The 21,072-nt window shown below is 39.1% G+C and overlaps 1 protein-coding gene and 1 pseudogene across 1 annotated transcript in view; both read left to right on the plus strand.

The window, feature by feature from the left end:
* Positions 1 to 16,794, plus strand: part of Cfap299 (cilia and flagella associated protein 299) — a 177,588-nt gene extending 160,794 nt beyond the window's left edge. Inside the window, 5 exon segments of the mRNA XM_032916784.1 lie at positions 7,205 to 7,299; positions 16,005 to 16,116; positions 16,118 to 16,269; positions 16,272 to 16,688; positions 16,691 to 16,794. Coding sequence (XP_032772675.1) covers positions 7,205 to 7,299; positions 16,005 to 16,116; positions 16,118 to 16,269; positions 16,272 to 16,688; positions 16,691 to 16,794 — 880 coding nt within the window.
* Positions 5,198 to 5,346, plus strand: LOC116913030 (annotated as a pseudogene).
* Positions 16,795 to 21,072: the final 4,278 nt, after the last annotated feature.

Here is a 21,072-nt window from a genome sequence, read left to right on the forward strand (position 1 = left end):
TTGAGTGAAGCTTGTGCTGGGTTTCAGGACATCCTTACAAGTTTTCAAAACTGCTATCATTTATTATTGTCATGTAGTTTCCCCTTCCTTTTTTTGCATTTACTTTCTGACTGCCCTGGTATTACCCGAAGTTACCTTAAAAACTGACCCCTGTATTCCTTTTGCCTTTGAAATTATACGTATTTTCTTCCCGGACCACCACCCGCAATGACTAATAGGCTTATCTTTCAGCTTCCAGGTTAAGCATAACGACTTTGAGTATAAATTATCTTCCTTCATAGGATAGAATATTTTCTCATGAACTTCTCTGATGCTCTCTCCGTATTTCTACCGAGAGTTGTCACTGCTGTGTTTACATGCCTGCCTACCTCCATGAGACCACAGGCAAGCTAGGAGCAGAACTGTGCTTTACTGACCTCTGGGCCCTGATAAAGCTCCTGATTAAAGATAGAAACACAATACAAAGATTTGTTGAATAAACAGAAAATTGCTGTGTGAAAACAGAATTATTATTTTATAAAACATTGTTCAACTTTTTACTATTTGATTCAGTGCTGTTACAACTTTAAAAAATTTATTTTTTGTATATGGGTATTTTGACTGCATGTATTTCTGTGTAGCCTAGTGCCAAGGCGGGCCAGAAAGCATCAAACTACCCAAGGACTTGATTTACAGATGGCTGTGAGCCACTCCATAGGTGCTGGGAATTGAACCTGGGTCCTCTGGAAGAGCAGCAAATGTCCTCTTAACAGCTGAACTCTCTCTAGCCCTCAGTGGTCTTTGTCCTTTTATTTTTAATATTTTATTTATTACTTGATACTTTTTATACAATATACTTTGATCATATTTTTCCCTCCCCAAACTCTCACATTCTTTTTCATATTCCTACCCATCCAACTTCACATTCTTTCTCTGTCTTAAACAGCCGCAAAAAAAAAAAAAAAAAAAGAAAAGGAGTCAAATACCTATAGTCTTATGACCTGTCCTGGCTTGCGGTTATTATATCAATTAGCACTACATTGAAAAACAAACACTGAATTTCCCTCTTTTAGAAACTGAGTTGTGAATAGCTTCTTGTCCAGAGGTGGGTCTTGGAGCCACTTCCTCCTTTACGGTGAGATTTCTTTCTGGCTTACTCAGCTCTTGTGCATGCTGCCATGGTACCCGTGAGTTAGCATGCGCATCTGCCCATTGTGTCTGGAAAACTATTGTTCCCTGTAGTCATGCACCACCTCTGGATTTTACCATCTTCTTCCCCCATCCTCTATAGATCACTGGGCTTTGAGTGTAGGGGTGTGATTTGGACATCCATTTTGGGGCTGATCGTTCAGTTTCTTACTTTCTACCTGTTTTCCAATGGTGCATCTCCCATCTATGGTACTTCTGATGAGGGTTGAGTGGTGTGCTCAACTGTGGATCTAGCAATATCTCATGTAGTGTCTTTTCCCTCTCTGTCTCTCTCTGTCTCTGTCTGTCCGTCCGTCTGTCTGTCTATCTATCTATCTATCTATCTATCTATCTATCTATCTATCTATCTATCTATCTATCTATCTATCTATCTATCTATCTAAATACTGATTGCAGCCCCCACCTCACCTGCCAGTCCCCCCTCACAGAACATTTCCTATTCCCCATTCCCCATTCCCATTTTCCCTTCTCCTTTGAGGGAGGGGAAGCCTCCCTTGGTTTCACCCACATCAAGTCACTGTAGGACTAGGCAGATGCTCTCCCACTGAAGTCAGACAGGACAGATCAGTTAGGGGAACAGATTCCACAGGCAGGCAATAGAGTCATGGACAGCCTCTGCTCCAGTTGTCAGGGGACTTGTATGAAGATCAAGCTGCACGTCTGCTACATATGTGTGGGCTGGGGAGTAGATCCAACCCATGTATGATTTTTCGTTGGTGGTTCAGTCTTTGGGAGCTTCCAAAGCTCCAGGTTGTTTGACTCTGTGGCATTCCTATTTCTCTGGGTCCGCCAATCCTTCCCCCAACTCTTCCACAGGACTTCCCAAGCTCCATCTAATGTCTGGCTATGTGTAGGCTGATGTCAAATTTGTTAAAGATACTTTCTCTTTTCCATTGTATGGTTTTGGTTGCTTTGTCAAAAATCAAGTGTCCTTAGGTGTGTGGACTTATTTCTGGGTCTTCAATGTGATTCCATTGACCAACTTGACTGTTTCTGTACCAATATCACGCAGCTCTTATTATCATCACTCTAGAGTACAGCTTGTGGTCAGGAGGGGATGCTCCAGAAGTTCTTTGATTGTACACGATTATTTTACCATTCCTGGTTTTTCCATATGAAGTTGAGCATTGCTCCTTCAAGTTCTGTAAAGTACTGTGTTACAATTTTCATGGGAATTGCATTGAATCTGTAGATTGCTTTTGGTAAGATGGTCATTTCCACTATGTTAATCTTGGCAATCCATGAGTATGGAAGATCTTTCCATCTTCTGTTATCTTCTAAAATTTCTTTCTTCAGAGACTGGAAGTTCTTATCATGCAAGTCTTTCACCAGCTTGGTTAGAGTTACACTAAGATACTTTCTATTACTTGTGGCTGTTGTAAAGAGTGTTGTTTCCTGATTTCTCAGCCCATTTATCTTTTGTACAAAGGAGGGATACTTTTATTTTTAGTTAATTTTCTACCCAGCCATTTTGCTGTACATGTTTATCAGCTGTAGGAGCTCTTTGGTAGAATTTTTTGGGTCACTTATGTATACTATCATATCATCTGCAAATATCAATACATTGACTTCTTCCTTTCCAATTTATATCTCCTTGGTCTCCTTAATTGCCTTATTGCTCTAACTAGAACTTCAAGTACCGTATTGAATAGATATGGAGAGTGTGGGCAGCCTTGTCTGTCCCTGATTTTAGTAGCATTGTTTCTCTCCAACTAATTTGATGTCGAATATTGGTTTGCTATATATTGCCTTTATTGTGTTTAACTATGTGCCTTGTATCCCTGCTCTTTCTAAGACTTTTTGCTTGAAAGGGTGATGGAGTTTGTCAAAAGCCTTTTCAGCATCTAATTAGATGGGCATGTGGAATTTTTCCTTTCAGTTTATTTATATAGTAGATTACATTGGTAGATTTTTGTATGTTGGGGCATCGGGGTGAAGTCTAGTTGAACATGGAGGATGATGTTTTTTGATGTGTTCTTGGATGTGACTATTTTTGCATCAATGTTCATAGGGGAACTTTGTCTGTAATTCTCTTTCTTTGTTGAGTCTTTGTGTGGTTTAGGTATCAGGGTGACTGTAGCTTCATATAATGACTTTGACAAGGTTCCTCCTGTTTCTATTTTGTGGAATAGTTTAAGGAGAATTGTATTAGGTCTTCTGTGATAGTCTGGTAGAATTCCGCACTAAAACTATCTGGCCCTGAGCTTCTTTTTGGTTGAAAGACTTTTAGTTACTGATTCTATTTCCTTAGGGGTTATGGAGCTTTTAAAATAGTTTACCTGATCTTGATTTAACTTTGGTAAATGGTATCTGTCTAGAAGTCAACTATTTCAATTTTCCAATTTTGTGGAGTACAGGATTTTGAAATAAAACCCAATGAATCTTTGAATTTCTGCCTTGTTGTTTATGTCTCCTTTTCATTTCTGATTTTATTTATTTGAATACTGTCTCTCTCTCTCTCTCCCTCTTTTAGTTAGTTTGGCTAAACTTTTGTCTATCTTGTTGATTTTCTCAAAGAGCCAACTATTGGTTTCATTGATTCTTTGTATTGTTTTCTTTGTTTCTAATGGATTGATTTCAGCCCTGATTTCAATTATTTCCTGCCATCTACTCTTCTTGATTGTGTTTGCTTCTTTTTTTCCTAGAGCTTTCAGGTGTACTTTTAAATTGCTGATCTGGGAACTCTAATTTCTTTATGGAGCGAGTCAGTGCTGTGAACTTTCCCCTTAGCACTGCTTCATTATGCCTCATGAATTTAGGTATGTGTACCTTCATTTTCACTGAATTCTAGAACGTGTTTAATTTCATTCCTTAATTCTTCCCTAACTCACAGATCATTTGAGTACAAAGTTGTTCTGTTTCCAAAAGAGCGTATACTTTCCGGTGTTTCTGTTGTTGTTGAAATCCAGCTTTAATCCGTGGTGGTCTGATAGGCTACAAGGCATTATGTAATTTTCTTGTATCTGCTGAGGCTCTGTGATGGTAAATCTTGGAGAAGGGCCAAGAACTGCTGAGACACAGTGTGCTCTTTTGTGTTTGGGTGAAGAGTTCTGTGCATGACTATTAACTTCTTTCGATTCATAACGTTTGTTAATGTCACTATTTCTCTGTTTAGTTTTTGTCCAGATGAACTGTTGATTGGTGAGAGTCTGGTGTGAAAGTCTACCTCAATTAATGTGTGGGGTTTGATGTGTGATTTAAGGTCTAGCAATGTTTCTTTTACAAATGTGGGTGCCCTTGTGTTTGGGCCATAGATTTCAGAATTGGGATATCATCTTGGTAGATTTTTCCTTTGACTAGTACATAGTGCCTTTCCCTGTCTCTTTTGATTAATTTTGGTTGAAAGTCTATTTTATTGGACATTAGAATGGCAACTCCAGCTTGCTTCTGGGGTTCATTGACTTGGAAACCTTTTCCAGCCCTTTACTCTGAGGAAATGTCTACCTTTGTTGCTGACATACGTTTCTTGTATGCAGCAGAATGGTGGATCCTGTTTATGGATCCACTCTGTTAGCCTGTGTCTTTTTATTGGGGAATGGAGTCCATTGATGTTTAGAGATACTAATTAGCAATGATTATTATTTCCTGTTATTTAGATGTTGGTGATAATTGTGTGTGTGTGTGTGTGTGTGTGTGTGTGTTTATGATTCTCTTGGTTTTGCTGGTGTGCAATTGCTCATTTCTTGTATTTTCTTGTGTATAGTTATTTTCTTTGTGCTGGAGGTTTCCTTTTTGTACCCCCTGTAGGGCAGGATTAGTGAAAGATACTATTTACATTTGGTTTTGTCCTGGTTTCTCCATTCGTGGCGATTGAGAATCTGCTGGTTATCAGTGTGGGCTGATGTTCGTGGTCTCTTAGGGTCTGCAAGACATCTGCCCAGACCCATCTAGCTTTTAGATTCTCTGCTTAATAAGTGAGTGCGATTCTGATAGGTCTGCCTTTATGTTTCTTGTCCTCTTGCAGCTTTTAATATTTCTCTTTGTTCTGTACATTTGGTATTTTGATGATATCACTTCTCAGCCTTTTGGCTAAGATCAAGTGTAGTGTTTTGATTATTATGTGGTGGAAGAATTTCTTTACTGGTCCAATTTATTTGGTGTTCTGTAAGTTTCTTGTATGTTTATAGCCATCTCGTTCTTTAGGTCAGGAAACTTCCCTTCTATGATTTTCTAAGATATTTTCTGGGCCTTTCATCTTGGAATCTCCTTCTTCTATGCCTATTTTCTTAGGTTTGGTCTGGCTGTTTTGTGTTAGAGACTTTTTAGATTTGGAATTTTCTTTGACTGATGTATCAGTTTCTTCTGTTGTATCTTATCCTCCTGAGACTCTCTCTTCCATCTCTTGTATTCTGTTGGTGATGTTTGCATCTGTAGTTCCAATTATTTTTCCTAGGTTTTCCATCTCCATGTTTTCATAAGTTTGTATGTTCTTTATTGCTTCTATTTCCATTTTCAGGTTGTGTACTTTAACTCATTTCCTTTACCCAATTGATTATATTTTCCGGTATTTCATTTTATTGTTCTGTTACTGCTGTAAAAGTTTTACCTGTTTGATTGTATTTTCCTTCATTTCTTTAAATTATTTATTTCTTATTCAATAGCATCTATCTTCATAATACTATATATAACGTCATTTTCTTGTAATTCAATTGTGTTAGGATATTCAGGGCTTGCTATGGCAGGAGAGTTGAGTTCTGGTGATGCCCAGCTATTGCCCTACTTTTGTTGATTGTGTTCTTACACTGGTCTTTAGAAATGTGGTTGTCCCTGGTGTTCATAGGCCAGGGCTGCAGCAGCCTCCAGGGATGCAGGCAGAACTCATGGTCCCTGATAGCTGTAGTCTTCCAGGATTGTAGGTAGAGGCATTACAGGAAGTTGGAGTCCATAGGGCACAGGGCCAACCTCATGTCTGCTGTGCTTGCCAGGGGACAAAGCGAGCATGGGATTGGGCCATGGGAGTGTCATATAGCTGCCCCAGGTGATACTAGGCCTCTATGGATACAGGGAGCGCTTTTGGCCTGGGTGATGGAGTACAGATCTGGGATTCCATTTACTATCTTTTAAAGTGACATTCTGTTGTTACACTATGTTCTTTAGGTCTTTCTAAGGCCTGTGGCCTACTTAATCTCAAGTTCATGACCTCTTTAACAGTGTCAAGGATGGGTCCCATCTCACATGGAAGGCTTTAAATCCAATTAGAAAGTTGTTGCATCACATCACTGTGACACCATGGGTGCCTCTTGCAGGTCGGTCATTATCTGGTCAGTGGTCTAGTTTTCTGTATCACAAGAATGTGTTGTTATCTTCAGCAACAAGGTCTTACTGTCATGTTATAAAGAGAAACAAAGAGCTTTGGCAAGGCAGTGCCCGCAATGCTTGGGATGTCTATATTGACCTCTTTGGTAATGCTGGAAAAAAACATAGAACCTAGTTCTGGTTCTGGATAATTTGGTAGCCTATGGTATCTAGGTTAACTACTATCTTGAGTCATCTTTCTTATGAATATTTTTTAAAATCTATTTCTCTCTGGATTTTTGATACTTCCTTTTATCAGATAAAAATATACCAGAGTAGTTTTCTTTCTTATCTTGAGAACCTCTATTTATGGGTGAAAAATTGATGTTTGTCATACTGATTTTATTGAACCAACCAATAAATAATACCCAAATTATAGACTTTTTTTATTGAAAGCAAGAAGTATAAATATGTTGACTTTTCATAGATTAAAAAAAGATGGACATGGAAATGAAATAAATTTTGCATGGCTTGAGACTTAATATGGATTTTTATTTTATTTATAAACCTAGTTCCAAGCATTTGGAAATAAAGCTCAATGACTGTAAATATTTAAATCTGAGTATGATAATTGTGTACATTGGGCCTCCATGTTATAACTACATTGTCAATTAGACGAAAGGAACACCGTTATTGACTTCAGAATGTTTCAAAAGCTTTTTTTAAAAAAAGTCTCAGGTACGTGGCCTTACGGTATGACTGTGGCTCTGTGTCTCCGTAGGACACTGACAAGTGCTGGTAAGGACCTGCACGATAACTTCCTGAAAGCCCTGGCCATGAGGGAAGAGGACAACCGCACCGGGAAACTGAGCGTGAGTACGTTTTACCACCAAATTAAAGTGGATTTTCAAACACAGTTAATATCGATGGTGCGACCCATAATGCCTTCCATAAGATGGAGTTCAGGTAGGGGAGGGACAGATGGCTCCTGAGGGAAAGGCCCTTGCTGATAACCTCGCTCACCAGCACACACCTAGTAGAAAGAACAACTGAGTGACCGGCCCTGTCCTCCGATCTCTGCGTGCCTGCCACCGCCCATGTGTTCCCCATCCCCACAACATGAGTACTTGTAGTGTGCCATTGTCTGGAAATAAAATATGACATTTACATATTATAGTAGCATGTGTAGATTTCCTTTTTATGATTATTTCTGTTTCTAATTGTAGCAAAATGGTAAAAAAATGATAAGATTCTAAACAGTTTTAAAGAGGAAAATGGCATGTTGTTTTTGCATTTCTTTTTCCCTTCTAGAGACTACTTCCATTAATAATCTGATAAATTTTCTACTGTAACTTACAGGACCCTTGAGAGCCTAGTTTTGATCTATATTTGTACCTCTATTGAAAGCCTAGATTAAATTCTGTTTTCTAATCAGGACAGGACTATTATTCTTCCTCTCTGTCTGTTAATGGTACACTGAGTCTTGTCTGCACGTGAAATTACTAGTAGGCTTCATAGTAAAGGAAATCTTTTTTTCCGGAGACAATACTGGAAAAGTAAGACACTTTTATAATTATTCTTTGACTCTAAATTTTCCATTATACCACTTGTGTTTATTTTCTGTAACTCAGTCATCAAGACTCTTTCAGTATGAGTATTTGTTTTTGTTTGTTTTTAAGTAAACTTTATGAGAACTGAAGGTGTAGAGCAGGGAGAGATTTTTCAAAAAGCAAAGTACAAATATAGATCAAAACTAGGCTCAGAAGGGTCCTGTAAGTTGTAATAGAAAATTTATGACTTTGTCTGATTATTAATAGAAGTAGTACTTAGAAGGGAGAGAGAAATGCAGAAAACTGTGCTCTCATGCAGTCCGTGTTATATATAGACTCTTGGGACGAGACAGTATTCTAAGTCATTCTCAGCACCATGTGGACTGGAAAGGTAATCAATGAATTTACAACAGTTTTTTTTTTAATTGATGTGATTTTTACCTACAGTAAGGAAATGCACAGCAGATCCAAAATAGGGCTCGAAATGTGGTTCACAGATGGACAGTAGAATGAGTAAGCACACACAGCTTTGAATACCTTAACCCCACATTTTTTTATTTTATTATTTGTGTGTGTGTGTGTGTGTGTGTGTGTGTGTGTGTGTGTGTGTGTGTGTGTGTGTGTGTGTTGGCATGTGCATACAAGTGCATGTATCCTTGGAGGCCAAAGACAAGTCAAGCCCTCTAGAGCTAGAGTTCCAGACAGTTGTAAACTCTCAGAGGTCAGCGCTGAGAAAAAACTCAGTTTGTCTACAAAAATAGTATTTGCTCCTTTCTCCTGAGCCAACAGGACTGATGTATCAGTATTTGAAAGATGAGAGAGCTGTTTGGAGTGGCTGTATTTTCTTATGCCATTGTTTCAAATGATGTATATTATGTATGTATGACTTTTTCCCTAAGAGAGATCCACAAGTTTTAGAAGAGGTCCTTCAGTTCCTAAAGGGCCACTTTGTATCATACATATATAATTTTTAATCTTAGTTGGTGGTTTGAAAATCACAATATTGTCATACTTATTGACCCTGAGGAAAACCTGTGTCCACCCATTTGGTCCTTTGCATTTGCGCTGAGTTACTCATGTGCTTGGCATGATTGATAGGCTTGACTTGCTATCTATGTTATTAACATGTATCCAAATAGCACTTTGTACCCATAAATACATGTGCTTATTGATAGCCCATTAAAGTTAAATCAAACAGTAAATAATAGCTAGATATTCATTTATGTAAGTAGCTAATTAAAAGGTCCTCCAATTCCAAGGCTGTCCCCTCTTTGCATCACACATTTATTCTATAACTTGGCCAATGCCCTTGTTCTTTCTGACTCCTCAAGTGTCACATCTAGTTGGTCACTGAGCCTAGTCAGTTATTCTACTTAAGTATCTTTCAAATAACTAGGTGAAATGTAACAAATGATTCAAAAATGGTGGACACAGGCAGCTCTAAGCAGTATCTTTCTGTGTTTAGTAATGTCATCAGTGGCCTGGAGAATGTGAATATCCTGGAAATAGTTTAGAGAAATGGAGGAGATAATCAGACATGCATTTGAAGTACCAGCCCAAGGTGCAGGGAGAAGTATGTGTCTCTGGGGGCAGAAGATGAGCCATGAGCCAGGGAACTACTGTAAGAGGTCACTGTGATTGTCAGAAAGTAGATAATGGAAGGGTGGGATAAAGAAATGACAGAAGTAATGTTGGCAAAAGAAGGATTAAACTAGCATTCTAAGAGATCAAGTCTGTAAGCCATGTCCCATTTGCTTCTTTTGATGCTAAAAATGAAAACTGCAGTCCCCACATGTGCTACCTCTGAGTTGTGTCTCCAGCTCCTAGGTGCTTTGCTGAGACTTGGGCTTCAGACGGATATGGAAGGATTTGTGAAAGACATTCCCATAATCCAGTTTGGAATATTCTGTAGAGAGTGGGTAGCTTATGGAATGAGAAATGTGGTGCTGAGTTTAGAGGTTGTAAAGCATTTGATACAACTCAGCAGTTAAAATAGTCTGGAGGTAGAGAGTGACTACCATCAGGATCAGTATAACAGATCATAAAAAGGTTTCTAAGTAAAGAGAACTCATAAATTAGACCCATTCTTCTGTTTATCTAAGCTATGGTGTCATGCACCTTAATATGGTATTTAAAAAAATATTCTCCATTTAATACTGATTAAGTTTTGAAACAAAGATAAGCATAATGCATGATACTTTAAGCATTTATTAAATAATAATATGCTATCCAAATTATATTTATAAGTACTAAAATTAGAATTATGGAGGAAATATATATAAACAACATTGGAACATAGTTTTGCTAGAATATAAATTTGAATAGCTCCTTAGAAAAGATAGCTCTTTGTGATGATTGTAAATTTTATTAGGGATCTAAATATTATTCATCACTGATGGGATTCTATACAATCAGAATATTAATAGTACATTTTATAGAGTACACTGCTGCTATAGGAAATGCTTGTCCTTTTGTGCAAATCTTTGTTATATTTTTCACAAACAAACATGGTTAAGATATAGGCTCTCCCTACATTTCTGTTGTCACAGGTTTATGTCACTCTTCTAAGTGGACACATAGCTAAATGATTTTTCATGAATTCTTGATTTCATGAGTGAAAAAAAGAAAAGTTTTACCTTTGTTATAAACAGGTTTCTTCAGCACTTGGAAATGCATATCAATTTCCCTTTAACTGGAAATGTATAGTTGAATATCCCTTCACCGTTAATCCATTTGTCTTTGGATAAAGAAGGATATATGGACATGAAACATTTGGAGGTTATGTGGCCATAGCATCTGTGTTTAGTTTTTGGATTGACCACTTAGTTCAGGTTAAACACATGCATTTTGACTTTATACAGCCCTACTTTTCCTACCTAAAATGTAAAGATGTTTACACTGATGAGACATTGCCATATTAAAGCAACATAATGTATAAAGCATGTATGTATGTGTGTGTGTGTGTGTGTGTGTGTGTGTGTGTGTGTGTGTGTGTGTGTGTGTGTGTGTAGTGCTTAGATGGTTAGGTTCTCTAGAAGCAAAGCCTAGTGCTCTACTGTGACATCTGTAAGGGCCTGAGAAAACCCGATGATGTAGGTAGAGCAGGTGGCAGAGACGTGACCCCAGCAGATGCCACTCTTAGTTGATCACATAGGAAACTGAATTGTGCTGCAGAGTTTGTGCTGCTGTAAAGGAAGGGAGCGATGACATCATTATGCTGGCTCCACTTCCCCTCTGTCAGTTAGCCAATGGCTGTCACCGATATGGGAGGTCGCAGAAGTCATGCGTCCATTTCAGGAAGGGGAAGGGAGGAAAGATTAGCTATTGATTAGCACGTGCCATGTGTGCTTGTCCCAGGACAGGGATCCAGTAATGAAATCATTTGCCACAGTCTGTAGAGCTCCCACCATGAGTTTATTTCACTCCCATTTCTTTTCTTTACCCCCATTAGAAATAAATAAATTAAAACTGGGATACTTACTTCTTAAGTATATCTATCATTTGTGAAGCTAGTGTTAACTGGTATTTACATAAGAATTTTATACATAAGAAACAATGACAATAGACACTTTTAAAAAATCAAAAGGAGTAATACTGTAACTGCTCAGTATCCCATATGAAATCATAAGAAAAGTTTAAAAAATATTTAGAGCAAATCAAAGGGAAAATATTTTATTTCACTAATATATTACTTAAAGGGAAAATCTATTGCCCTAATTTCATTCATTTAAATACCAACAAAAGATTGTGCCACATATTATTTTCCCGTCATTGTAAAAAATTAAAAAAAGCAACAGTTTAATGGCAGAAACGTTTATTTGCTTCCAAGATCAGAGATTAGGTGTGCTGTCCCTGGATAGTTGGCTCTTCCATTGCTCCTCAGCCTGTAAAAAGGCAAAAAGTCACAGGGCGACAGGAGAGTGGAGCAGAGATGCTCTCCTTAGGCTGGGCAAGCAGTGGAGAGAACACAGGCTACGAGCTCAGCATGTCATGACCATACAAGTAAACAACAACTTGCCCACTTTCTTCAACTAGGTCTCACACTATAGCTTCAATGATCTCCAAAAGAATTTGTATTGATTAATCATAGTTAAAAGGTCACTGATTAGGGATGTACCCTCAGGATGCAATTAGTCTCCAAAGCCGATAATAAGTCCCCTTCTATATGAGCCTGAGGAACCATGTTAGATTCAACTCACAATAACCATTAAAAATGATCAAATGAATGAATTAAACATCTGGTTTGAAAATCTAGAAAAGGCTTTAACCAAGTAAAAATAAAGAAAATGGGGAAGATGGGCATTTGAAAAAGTAGGAAAGGAATTAGAAACCAAAACAAAGTAGGAATGATAACCTTTCATTTGCTTTCATTTTTGAGACTATAGTTTAATTACAACACTTCTTTCCCTTCTCTTTCCTTCCTTCAAACTCTCCCCTGTATCACTTCCCACTCTCCTTCAGATTCATGGCCTCTCCTTTCTTTGTTATTGGATGCATGTGTGTGTTTACATATGTGCACATTCCTAAATGTAACGATTGAGTCCACCTATCCCTTACATTTATGTTTTCAGGGCTGACTGCTTAGCACTGGACAACACGTTGATGTGCTTTTCCGTGGGTAGGATTGCCTCTCTCACTCCCAGCTTTACTCAGTTGCCTGTAGTTCTTTGTGCAGGGTTGAGGCCCAATAGCCTTTTCTCTGTGCAGTTTGGCACATTCATTGGTGTCATCCTCCTCATTCAGCTCAGGTTTGGGTGGTCATCTTGGTGACTTAACAGGCATAGCTCCTGACATTACGAGCAGACACAGTCTCACAGCAAAGTCTCTGATCCCCTGGCTCTTACAATCTTCCTGCCCCCACTTCTGCCATGTCCTCCGAGCCTTAGGCACGGAAGCTGTCCTGTTTGTATATACATCAGGACTGGGCTGCGCAACTCTGCATTTTGATTGGTTGTGGTTCTTTGTACAGCTCTCCATCTGTTTTAAAGAGAAGTTTCCTTGATTAGAGGAAAAGGCTACACTTGTCTATGGGTATAAAGACACACTATTTATATATTGTTGTTAAGGATCATGCTAGTTTAGTAGAGTAATGTCTGTAGATTCCCCTCCAATAACTATGATTTCACTACCACTGAATAGTTAGATAAGTTTCCAGTATCGGACATAGTTTTCCTCTTGTTGAGTATCTCTTAAGACCAATTGAAGAGCTGTTGGTTACCACCAAGACAGGCAAGTCACTAATGTACACGTAGTGTTACCATGCCATTCTGGTCATTAGTGAGTTTCATCAGCATCATAACTGACAGCACAGTTTATTGCTTCCATCCTTCTGAAGCTTGCATGGAGTCGTCTGGTCCTGCAACAGCTAGTTCTTAGGGAGCCTTCTGGCACTGTGGAAGCTAGTTCTCAGGGAGGCATCATTCAGTTCAGTTCCAGTTAGGGGTCCTGTCTTAGGTAGGGTTTGACTGCTATGACCAGACACCATGACCAAGGCAACTCTTATAAAGGACAGCATTTTATTGGGGCTGGCTTACAGGTTCAGAGGTTCAGTCCATTATCCTCAAGGCAAGAGTATGGCAGTATTCAGGAGACATGGGACTGGGGGAGCTGAGAGTTTCACCTCTTGTTCCGAAGGCAGCTAGGAGAAGACTGGCTTCCAGGCAGCTAGGATGAGAGTTTTAAAACCCAAGCCCACAGTGGCATACCTACTCCAACAAGACCATACCAAAGCCACACCTACTCCAACAAGTCCCCTCCGGGGGCTAGGCATACTCCAAGCACAGGTCCTCTGGCAGCAGTGCTGCTCTGTAGAGGAAAAGTTAGGTAGATATTGCACATCTACACGATGACATGTTTTATGTGCATTTGTAAAAAATATTCTGCATCTAAACCCGTTTAATGTCCTTTAACTTGTGCAAACATTAACCTTCAACTTGAAAATGCTTCAAACATTGGGAAATGCAGGGCAATATAGAGTGTGTCCATGACATTTAAAATTAGTAGGTATAGTTGCTTCCATGATATAATAAGACACTGCCTTTTAGTGTTTTATTACTTAAGTTATAAAAGCTGCCGTTCTATTGTAGAAGACATTTGTGTATTATTTGCAGTTGGGATATGTGAAATGAGGGCCAAATACATCCATGACTTACTTTGTGCAGTATGAATATTTCTTCCTTCACATTCACAAATTGTTGGAGGAAATGTCTGCTTGCCTGATGTTACCTGTAGTGGCTTTCATATTATGAATGATACAAAATAAGAAATCAAAATATAAAACCATATGAAATAAATATCTAGAAGTGAACTAATTAAATGTCTACTCAGCCTACAAATAAGTTCAATTCCTAAAGATAAAAATAGCACTCATAAGAGAATTCTACTGAATATCACCTATCAGGAAGTTTGGTACTAACAATAAAAAGATAGCTTTCAAAGCAACAAGAAGGATGTAATCATTGTTTATCTTTGAAATGCATAACAATTACTTAATTCAATTTTAAAATATAGTGATGAATGTGACAGAATAACTTAGTTATAAGACACTTCTAATTTGATGTTTATGTTAATAGGAAAAAGTATATTAAATTATATTCAAAAGATTTTCTTCTGAGTTTCCTGTTGGATATAATTTAATACCACAAGAGATTGGTTTACACAGTGTCAGTAGTATTTGCATATACATTACAGAGGCTTTTCTTCCAACAGGAAGTATCAAAAAAGGTGATGCATCACCTTGGTCAAAACTACAGAGTCTGTTTAGACCAGCATGGCCACCTGGCTTCTGAAGAGTCTGAGAACTTGGTAGCTGTTCTGTTTGTGAGGATGGATCCCTTAGCATTCTCAGTCTGGTGCCTAGTTTATGGCATTCAGTCCATGGTGCGAGGCTAAATGTAGAATCTGATGGAGTTAGGTGCCTCAGCAGCCCTAATCATGGCAGAAGTTTGAAGATTCCTGGAGAGTCTCTTGTGTTGAGTCTATAGTGGAGGGTGGACTATATGGTTATTGTATTATGTGAAATGTACGAATAACTACATATATAACTAATGTATTACTAAATGCATATTACATGATATAAGATCAGCAGAGGGCGTCAGCAGCTGCAGCAAGAGATATGATGTTCAGAAAAGGAAGGTAGGTTGGCAACATTGCATGTTTCTGAGACCTCTTTGTATTTTGGCTCACCCTCTATGAACAACAGGTCTTTCCCTTACTTAATCTTCTGTAAGTGACCTTCGAGATCCATCCAGACATGGTACTGCTAGATGAGTCCAGATCCCATCTACAGGTGAGGTTAGCTGTCAGCATCAGGAACAAAGGGACACAGCAACCAGGCCATGATCCTTCTCCGTGTGATAAGCTGTGATAAGTGGAGACTTCAGGAAGTGCTCCTGATAGAGTATTCTCTGAACCAGTATCATGTTAGTACACACAGGCATTCTTTGTTGGAGCAGTTTCAGACCGCAGGTCTCGATGTTTAGTCATGTGGGTGGAAAAGGCCAAGGGAGCTGGCTCTGAGCCAAAGATTTCACTACAGTCGGGACAGGAACATACTTGTGTGAATTTTCAGGGGAGCCTTCAATTGCTTTAGTTCCTAAAACATGAGGGAATGCCTTATAAGGCTTGTTTCTCCATATTTTCCCCTCTAAAATGGCTAGTTTTCATTTGTATTTGGCCAACTTTGGAGCTTTTCAATATCAGTACTTACAACTACAGTTAAAATAGTCACATGGATAAGGGCATCAATGGGAGGAGAGGCCCTTGGTCCTGTGAAGACTCAATGCCCCAGCGTAGGGGACTGCCAGGGTGTGGAGGTGGGAGTGGGTGGGTGGGTGGGTAGGGGAGCACCCTCACAGAAGCAGGGGAAGGAAGATGGGATAGGGGTTTGTGGATGGGAAACTGAGAAAGGGATAACATTTGAAACATAAATAAATAAAATATCCAATAAAAAGATTATATTTAAAAAATAGACATTAAAGTAGGAAGGCTAAAGGGTCACGTAGACGGCACTCCTGCCTGGTTTGCAATAAGTTCTCGCAGTGAGCCTGAGGAGAGGTGGCAAGAAGGGAGCTAAGAAGAAAGTGGTTGATCCATTTTCTAAGAAAGACTGGTAGGCTGTGACTGCTCCAGTAATGTTCAATATTAGGAAAAACATTAGTCACAAGGACTCAAGAAGTCAAAATTGTATCTGGTGACCTCAAGGGTTGTGTGTTTGAAGTGAGCCTTGCCGATCTACAGAATGATGAAGTTGCCTTTAGAAAATTCAAGCTAAGTACTGAGAATGTTCAGGGGGAAAACGTCTGACTAATTCCCAGGGCATGGATCTTAGTCGGGACAAAATGTGCTCCATGGTCAAAAAGTGCCAGACCACAACTGAAGCTCATGCTGATGTCAAGACGACCGATGGGTGTTTGCTCCAACTTTTCTGTGTTGGTGTCACTAAAATATGCAACAACCAGATTAGAAAGACATCACATGCACAGCACCAGCAGGTCCTCCAGATCCAGAAGAAAATGGTGGAAATCATGCCCCGAGAAGTGCAGACAAATGACTTGAAGCAAGCAGTTAGTAAACTGATTGCAGACAGCATTGGGAAAGGCATGGAGAAGACTTGACAGTCCATATATCCTCTCCATGATGTCTTTATTACAGAAGTAATAATGGTGAAGAAACCCAGCTTTGAGTTGGGAAAGCTCATGGAGCTCCATGGTGAAGGCGTAGTTCTGGCAACACAACTGGTGACGAGGCAGGAACTAAAGTTGAACTAATTGATGGATGTGAACCACCAGCCCAAGGAGCTGCCGAAAATCTAGATTTTTAATAGTGACAAATAAAAAGTCCTATTTGTGAAAAAATAGTCACACTGAGCAGAGCACGTGTAATTTGACACATACTTGCATGAAGCCACTATAAGTTTCATTAACATTTTTTTCTGTAATGGATTCACACTTTTTATTCTTCATCCTGCTCACTACTACCATCTTGAGCAGTACTCCTAATGATGATTAATTTTTTGATCTTTCCAAAGAATCAGTATTTTCATTGGTCTTTTTTTTATTTTTGGTCTATTTTATAGCTTCTAGGTCGAACTTTCTTGACGTCTCCGTATTCTGTGATTCAAGTCTGTGGTGTCATCAGCAAATCCTGGGGGGCAACCAAGATAATACTTTGGTGACTTTGGGAACTTACTAGCCAATCACTCCAGAATAAGTGACTCATTTCCGGCCTGGGGCTTTTATTCATTAGCCTCTGTGTTTAGTGGGAACATTATTATAGTTATCTGCAAGTTAATTCATTTCTAAGAACTTGTGTGTTTTCTAGTATCCAGGACTTCCCTGATTTCTCTGTGATTACTTAGTCCATTAATTTTAATTATGTTACCATTTTTCCATAAGAGTTGTGATGCTGTTACTTAGATGCACTAGGAGTTCACTGAACACACTTAGTTCCTCTGCTGTGTGCTCTCTGTGGATGATCACGTGATGTCCATAGTGTGAACCATATTAGCCTCTGCATTTTAAAAATGTCTCACTCGTTATTTGTTTGATGCTTGTTCATCTTACTATTGTGTTATTTGACTTCTGAGGAGATTGTAGTTTTTGTTTATTAATTTTCTTCCATTCTTTGTCACTTCTGTTTCCAAAATAAAAATTTCTCTTTGTATTTGCTTCTGTAACACTACACTGTTCTTCTCAAGGATGTAGAGTCCTTTGGGCCTGCATACTTATTTAAGGAAATAGGAACACAAAGGCTGGCAGTAAATGCTGTGCACTTGGGGAACACTAGTTAGATGTAACTGATAGGCTTTGGGCTACCATGCTTGCCCAGAGAGCTTGTCACTAGGCAGAGTCACGATGTGCCACTTAGCACCAAGACCCAAAGTATCTTCCTGTCTTTTTAGGGGTTTTGTTTAGTTTTGTTGTGGCTTGAAAGTATCCTGTAGGCCCATCTGAATGTGTCATCTCCAACTGGGAATGTGTTTCTCACCGCCCTGACTGTTGGCACCTGGCTTGCTCTCGGGCTGTCGTGCCTTCCCCACCACAATGGTTGTAACCCTTGGAATGGTAAGATTAAACTGTACCTTCCTTGACTTGGTCAAGCAGCAAAAAAGGTTCCTAATAACATTTCTTTAAGTATTACAACTATGTAATTCATTAGCTGGTTCATCTGAGAGAAATGGTTGTCTATTGATAATTCTGTTAAGGGTAGAGTATATTTTCAGTTGATTTTCTTGTCTTAGACCTACTTTAAATTGAGTGTTTTCCAAATTATTGATTTATTGAGTTTGAATTGCCAGAGTTCTGTTTATAAGATAGGTTTCCTTCTTGGATGAAGTCTCTGTTCTCTTCCTTCCCACATCAATCCTTCTTCTCTCACAAAGTAAACTCATTGATGACTGCCTTGCTTTTTTATTAATGATATCTACTTCTGTATGGACCGTTTAATATGCAATGGGCTGTGTTTGATATTAGCAAGGTGCTTTGTTTCTCTCAATGGCTTCATATCTTGCTAAAATGGTTGAAAACAAATCAGATAAAAAGGCATTTCAACTATTTGCGAGTGCATATGTCCAAATGAATGTAATAGCTTATGGTCGCCACCTTCGTGTCAGTCTCTTTGTACCCAAGAGCTGCGGATGTCATTTAGAGGGTGCTGCATACCACCCTGACACCTCTTATCAGGTGTTAGTTATTATTAAGTTATCTAGCAAGAGAAATTGTACACATACTTTCTGTGTTTTCTGAAGTGGCTACATTTTTCAGACTCTTGAAAAACTATTTGGGGGAGGAGAAGCATCAAGTTCCAAGTATTTTAATTTGGGGTAAGCAGAGTTGGTATAAAACATAAAATATTTTATGTCTGACCTCCAGTAAGGACTTCCACCATAGTCCCAAGTCTTGGGAACTCTCCAGAGTGGGGAGGAGCAGAGAAACTGCAAAATTACATCTTTTGTCCTAAGTTTTTAGCCAGAGGAGAGTAGAGAGGACTGTGGAAGGGGGGCCGAGGAGGGGCAATGGAAGGAGACTGATACGTGTTGGATGCCAACTTCAGCCTAAGCCCTATAGTCCCAGAAATGACAGGAGCAGAGTTTATCTTGATTTGCAGCTCTCCCATATGGGAATCTCCTTTGCACTCTGACAGATGGCCTCTCAGCCTCTTCCTAAATAGTTTAAATATTTTCAGTGATAGGAAACTCATTCCTTTGTAAATTGTCTTTTCCATTTCAGCAGAATTAAGCTAGAATTAGGTTAGAATTGGGCTGTAAATGGTATTCATTAACTTTGGTTATTGAAGCCTGACTATTTAGATCATCTTTTTTAAAAGTTTTCTCAGTCATTTTAGGCTAAAAAGCAGCAGTTCTTTCTGTCATTATTTAAACCTTTGCCATTCTATGTTACTTCCTGGTGGTTCCTAAATTTCATTGTTCCTTAACAAAACAAAACAAAACAGAAAAACACCATCTCCATTTAGATAATTAAAGTATAGCATACATATTAAAGTGTGTAGCTCATAAGTGTGTATGAATCTCTGTATTTCATAAACTACTCACAAATGAGGCAGCCCTTGGTCGTGACCCTGAATAAGAATGCAGATGTCATGGACAGCAAACAACCCTCTGTATGCCCCTTCAGTCCTAGCTGTCCCACTCTCCCAGGAGTCACAGCTCGCCCTCTGCCGAGATTGCCATTCCACACAGTCGCTCTCACACTACTGCAGTTATAAATACAGTGGTCCTTTCAGCATTCTCGCACCCCATGCTTTGTTTGGAAGCATCGCCAGGTTACTGAATGCAGGTGTGGTGCGCATGATTTCATTTGTTGAGGGTTTTTATTTTCCTTATGATGGTGAAGAGAAAAACGGAATCTTAAGGTAAATCCATTTTTTTTTTCTTTATGGCTAGAACATTTCCTATCCCACTTAAGGCCCATTTGCTGTCTCAGATCACTGATCTGTGCTCCTTTTGTGCCATACGCGCCATTGGGATGTATATCTACCTGAGATGGTTCAGGTAATATATGGTGTGAAACAGGGATGTCAGACAGGTATAGCTATATGAAATTGGATTTCAAAACAGAAAGTCTAGGTAGAAGTTGAAACTTAAGTTTCTCGCGTCCACATTCTACTTAACCTTGCGTGTTCGCGTGCTCAAATGTGGTCATAGGCCGAGGAGAATCATTCTGGTTAAAGCCAGCAGCTTTGATTATGTTGTCCCAAACTCGACTTGGTACTTGGTGCTATCCTCGGTATTCTACAGTGCAATGCTATTGAATAGACCTTCTAATAATCCGGATATTATTTTAAGTAGTATATCCTGTCATTATAGCCATTGTTTCTATTACATTATGCTACACTGCAACTAAAGTGTCAAAATTTTAAGTAAGAATTATATCAGACCCTATATAAATGATTAAAAAGCCATGTTCTTTTGTTCTGGTCCAGTGGAATTAATTAGAAAGCTAGAATTTGCATTTGTCCCTAGCTGTGCACGCAGTACCAGAAAGTTTGATCAGCAAGTGACTGACAGTCAGGGCTGGGCACTCTAGACTTATCCCTCTCCGCATCCCTGTTCACAGAAGCTTAGATTCTTGTCAGAGAAAGTCACCTCCAGAGTAGATTTGTTTTACCTCTGTGTAAAAGACTATCCAAAGGGTAGTGTGCTTTATGTCCACATGTCATACTTGAGCCATGTCTACTCTGAGAGAAGAAAAGATTTATGTAGAGTGGCATTCATAGACAAATCTAAAAGGAAACAACCAGCAAACTCCAGCCGAGGTATTCATTGATTCCAACTGCAATTACACTTTCCTTCAAGGGGCGGGCTCTTTGGTGTGCTATGAAGGCATGATGTGAACTGTGGATCTCTGTCCTCTCCTGTCATATCTGTCGCTAGGCCAGTCCTTTATATTTCCACTGAACATACAGTTCTTTGGTTTGTGTGTTACTCACGTCCAGTGTAGATCCTGAGGTTATGTTCTTCCTTATGACACCTGTGGGCCACCACAGGATGCTGCTCAGTTTCTCCTCAGCAGCGGTGCCTCCACGCGGGTCTTCATTATGTGTTTTACACTCCCATCCTGTGAACAATTTTTCCCCTCTG

The sequence above is a fragment of the Rattus rattus genome, chromosome 11 (genome assembly GCF_011064425.1).
Source record: "Rattus rattus isolate New Zealand chromosome 11, Rrattus_CSIRO_v1, whole genome shotgun sequence".
Classification (NCBI taxonomy): domain Eukaryota; kingdom Metazoa; phylum Chordata; class Mammalia; order Rodentia; family Muridae; genus Rattus; species Rattus rattus.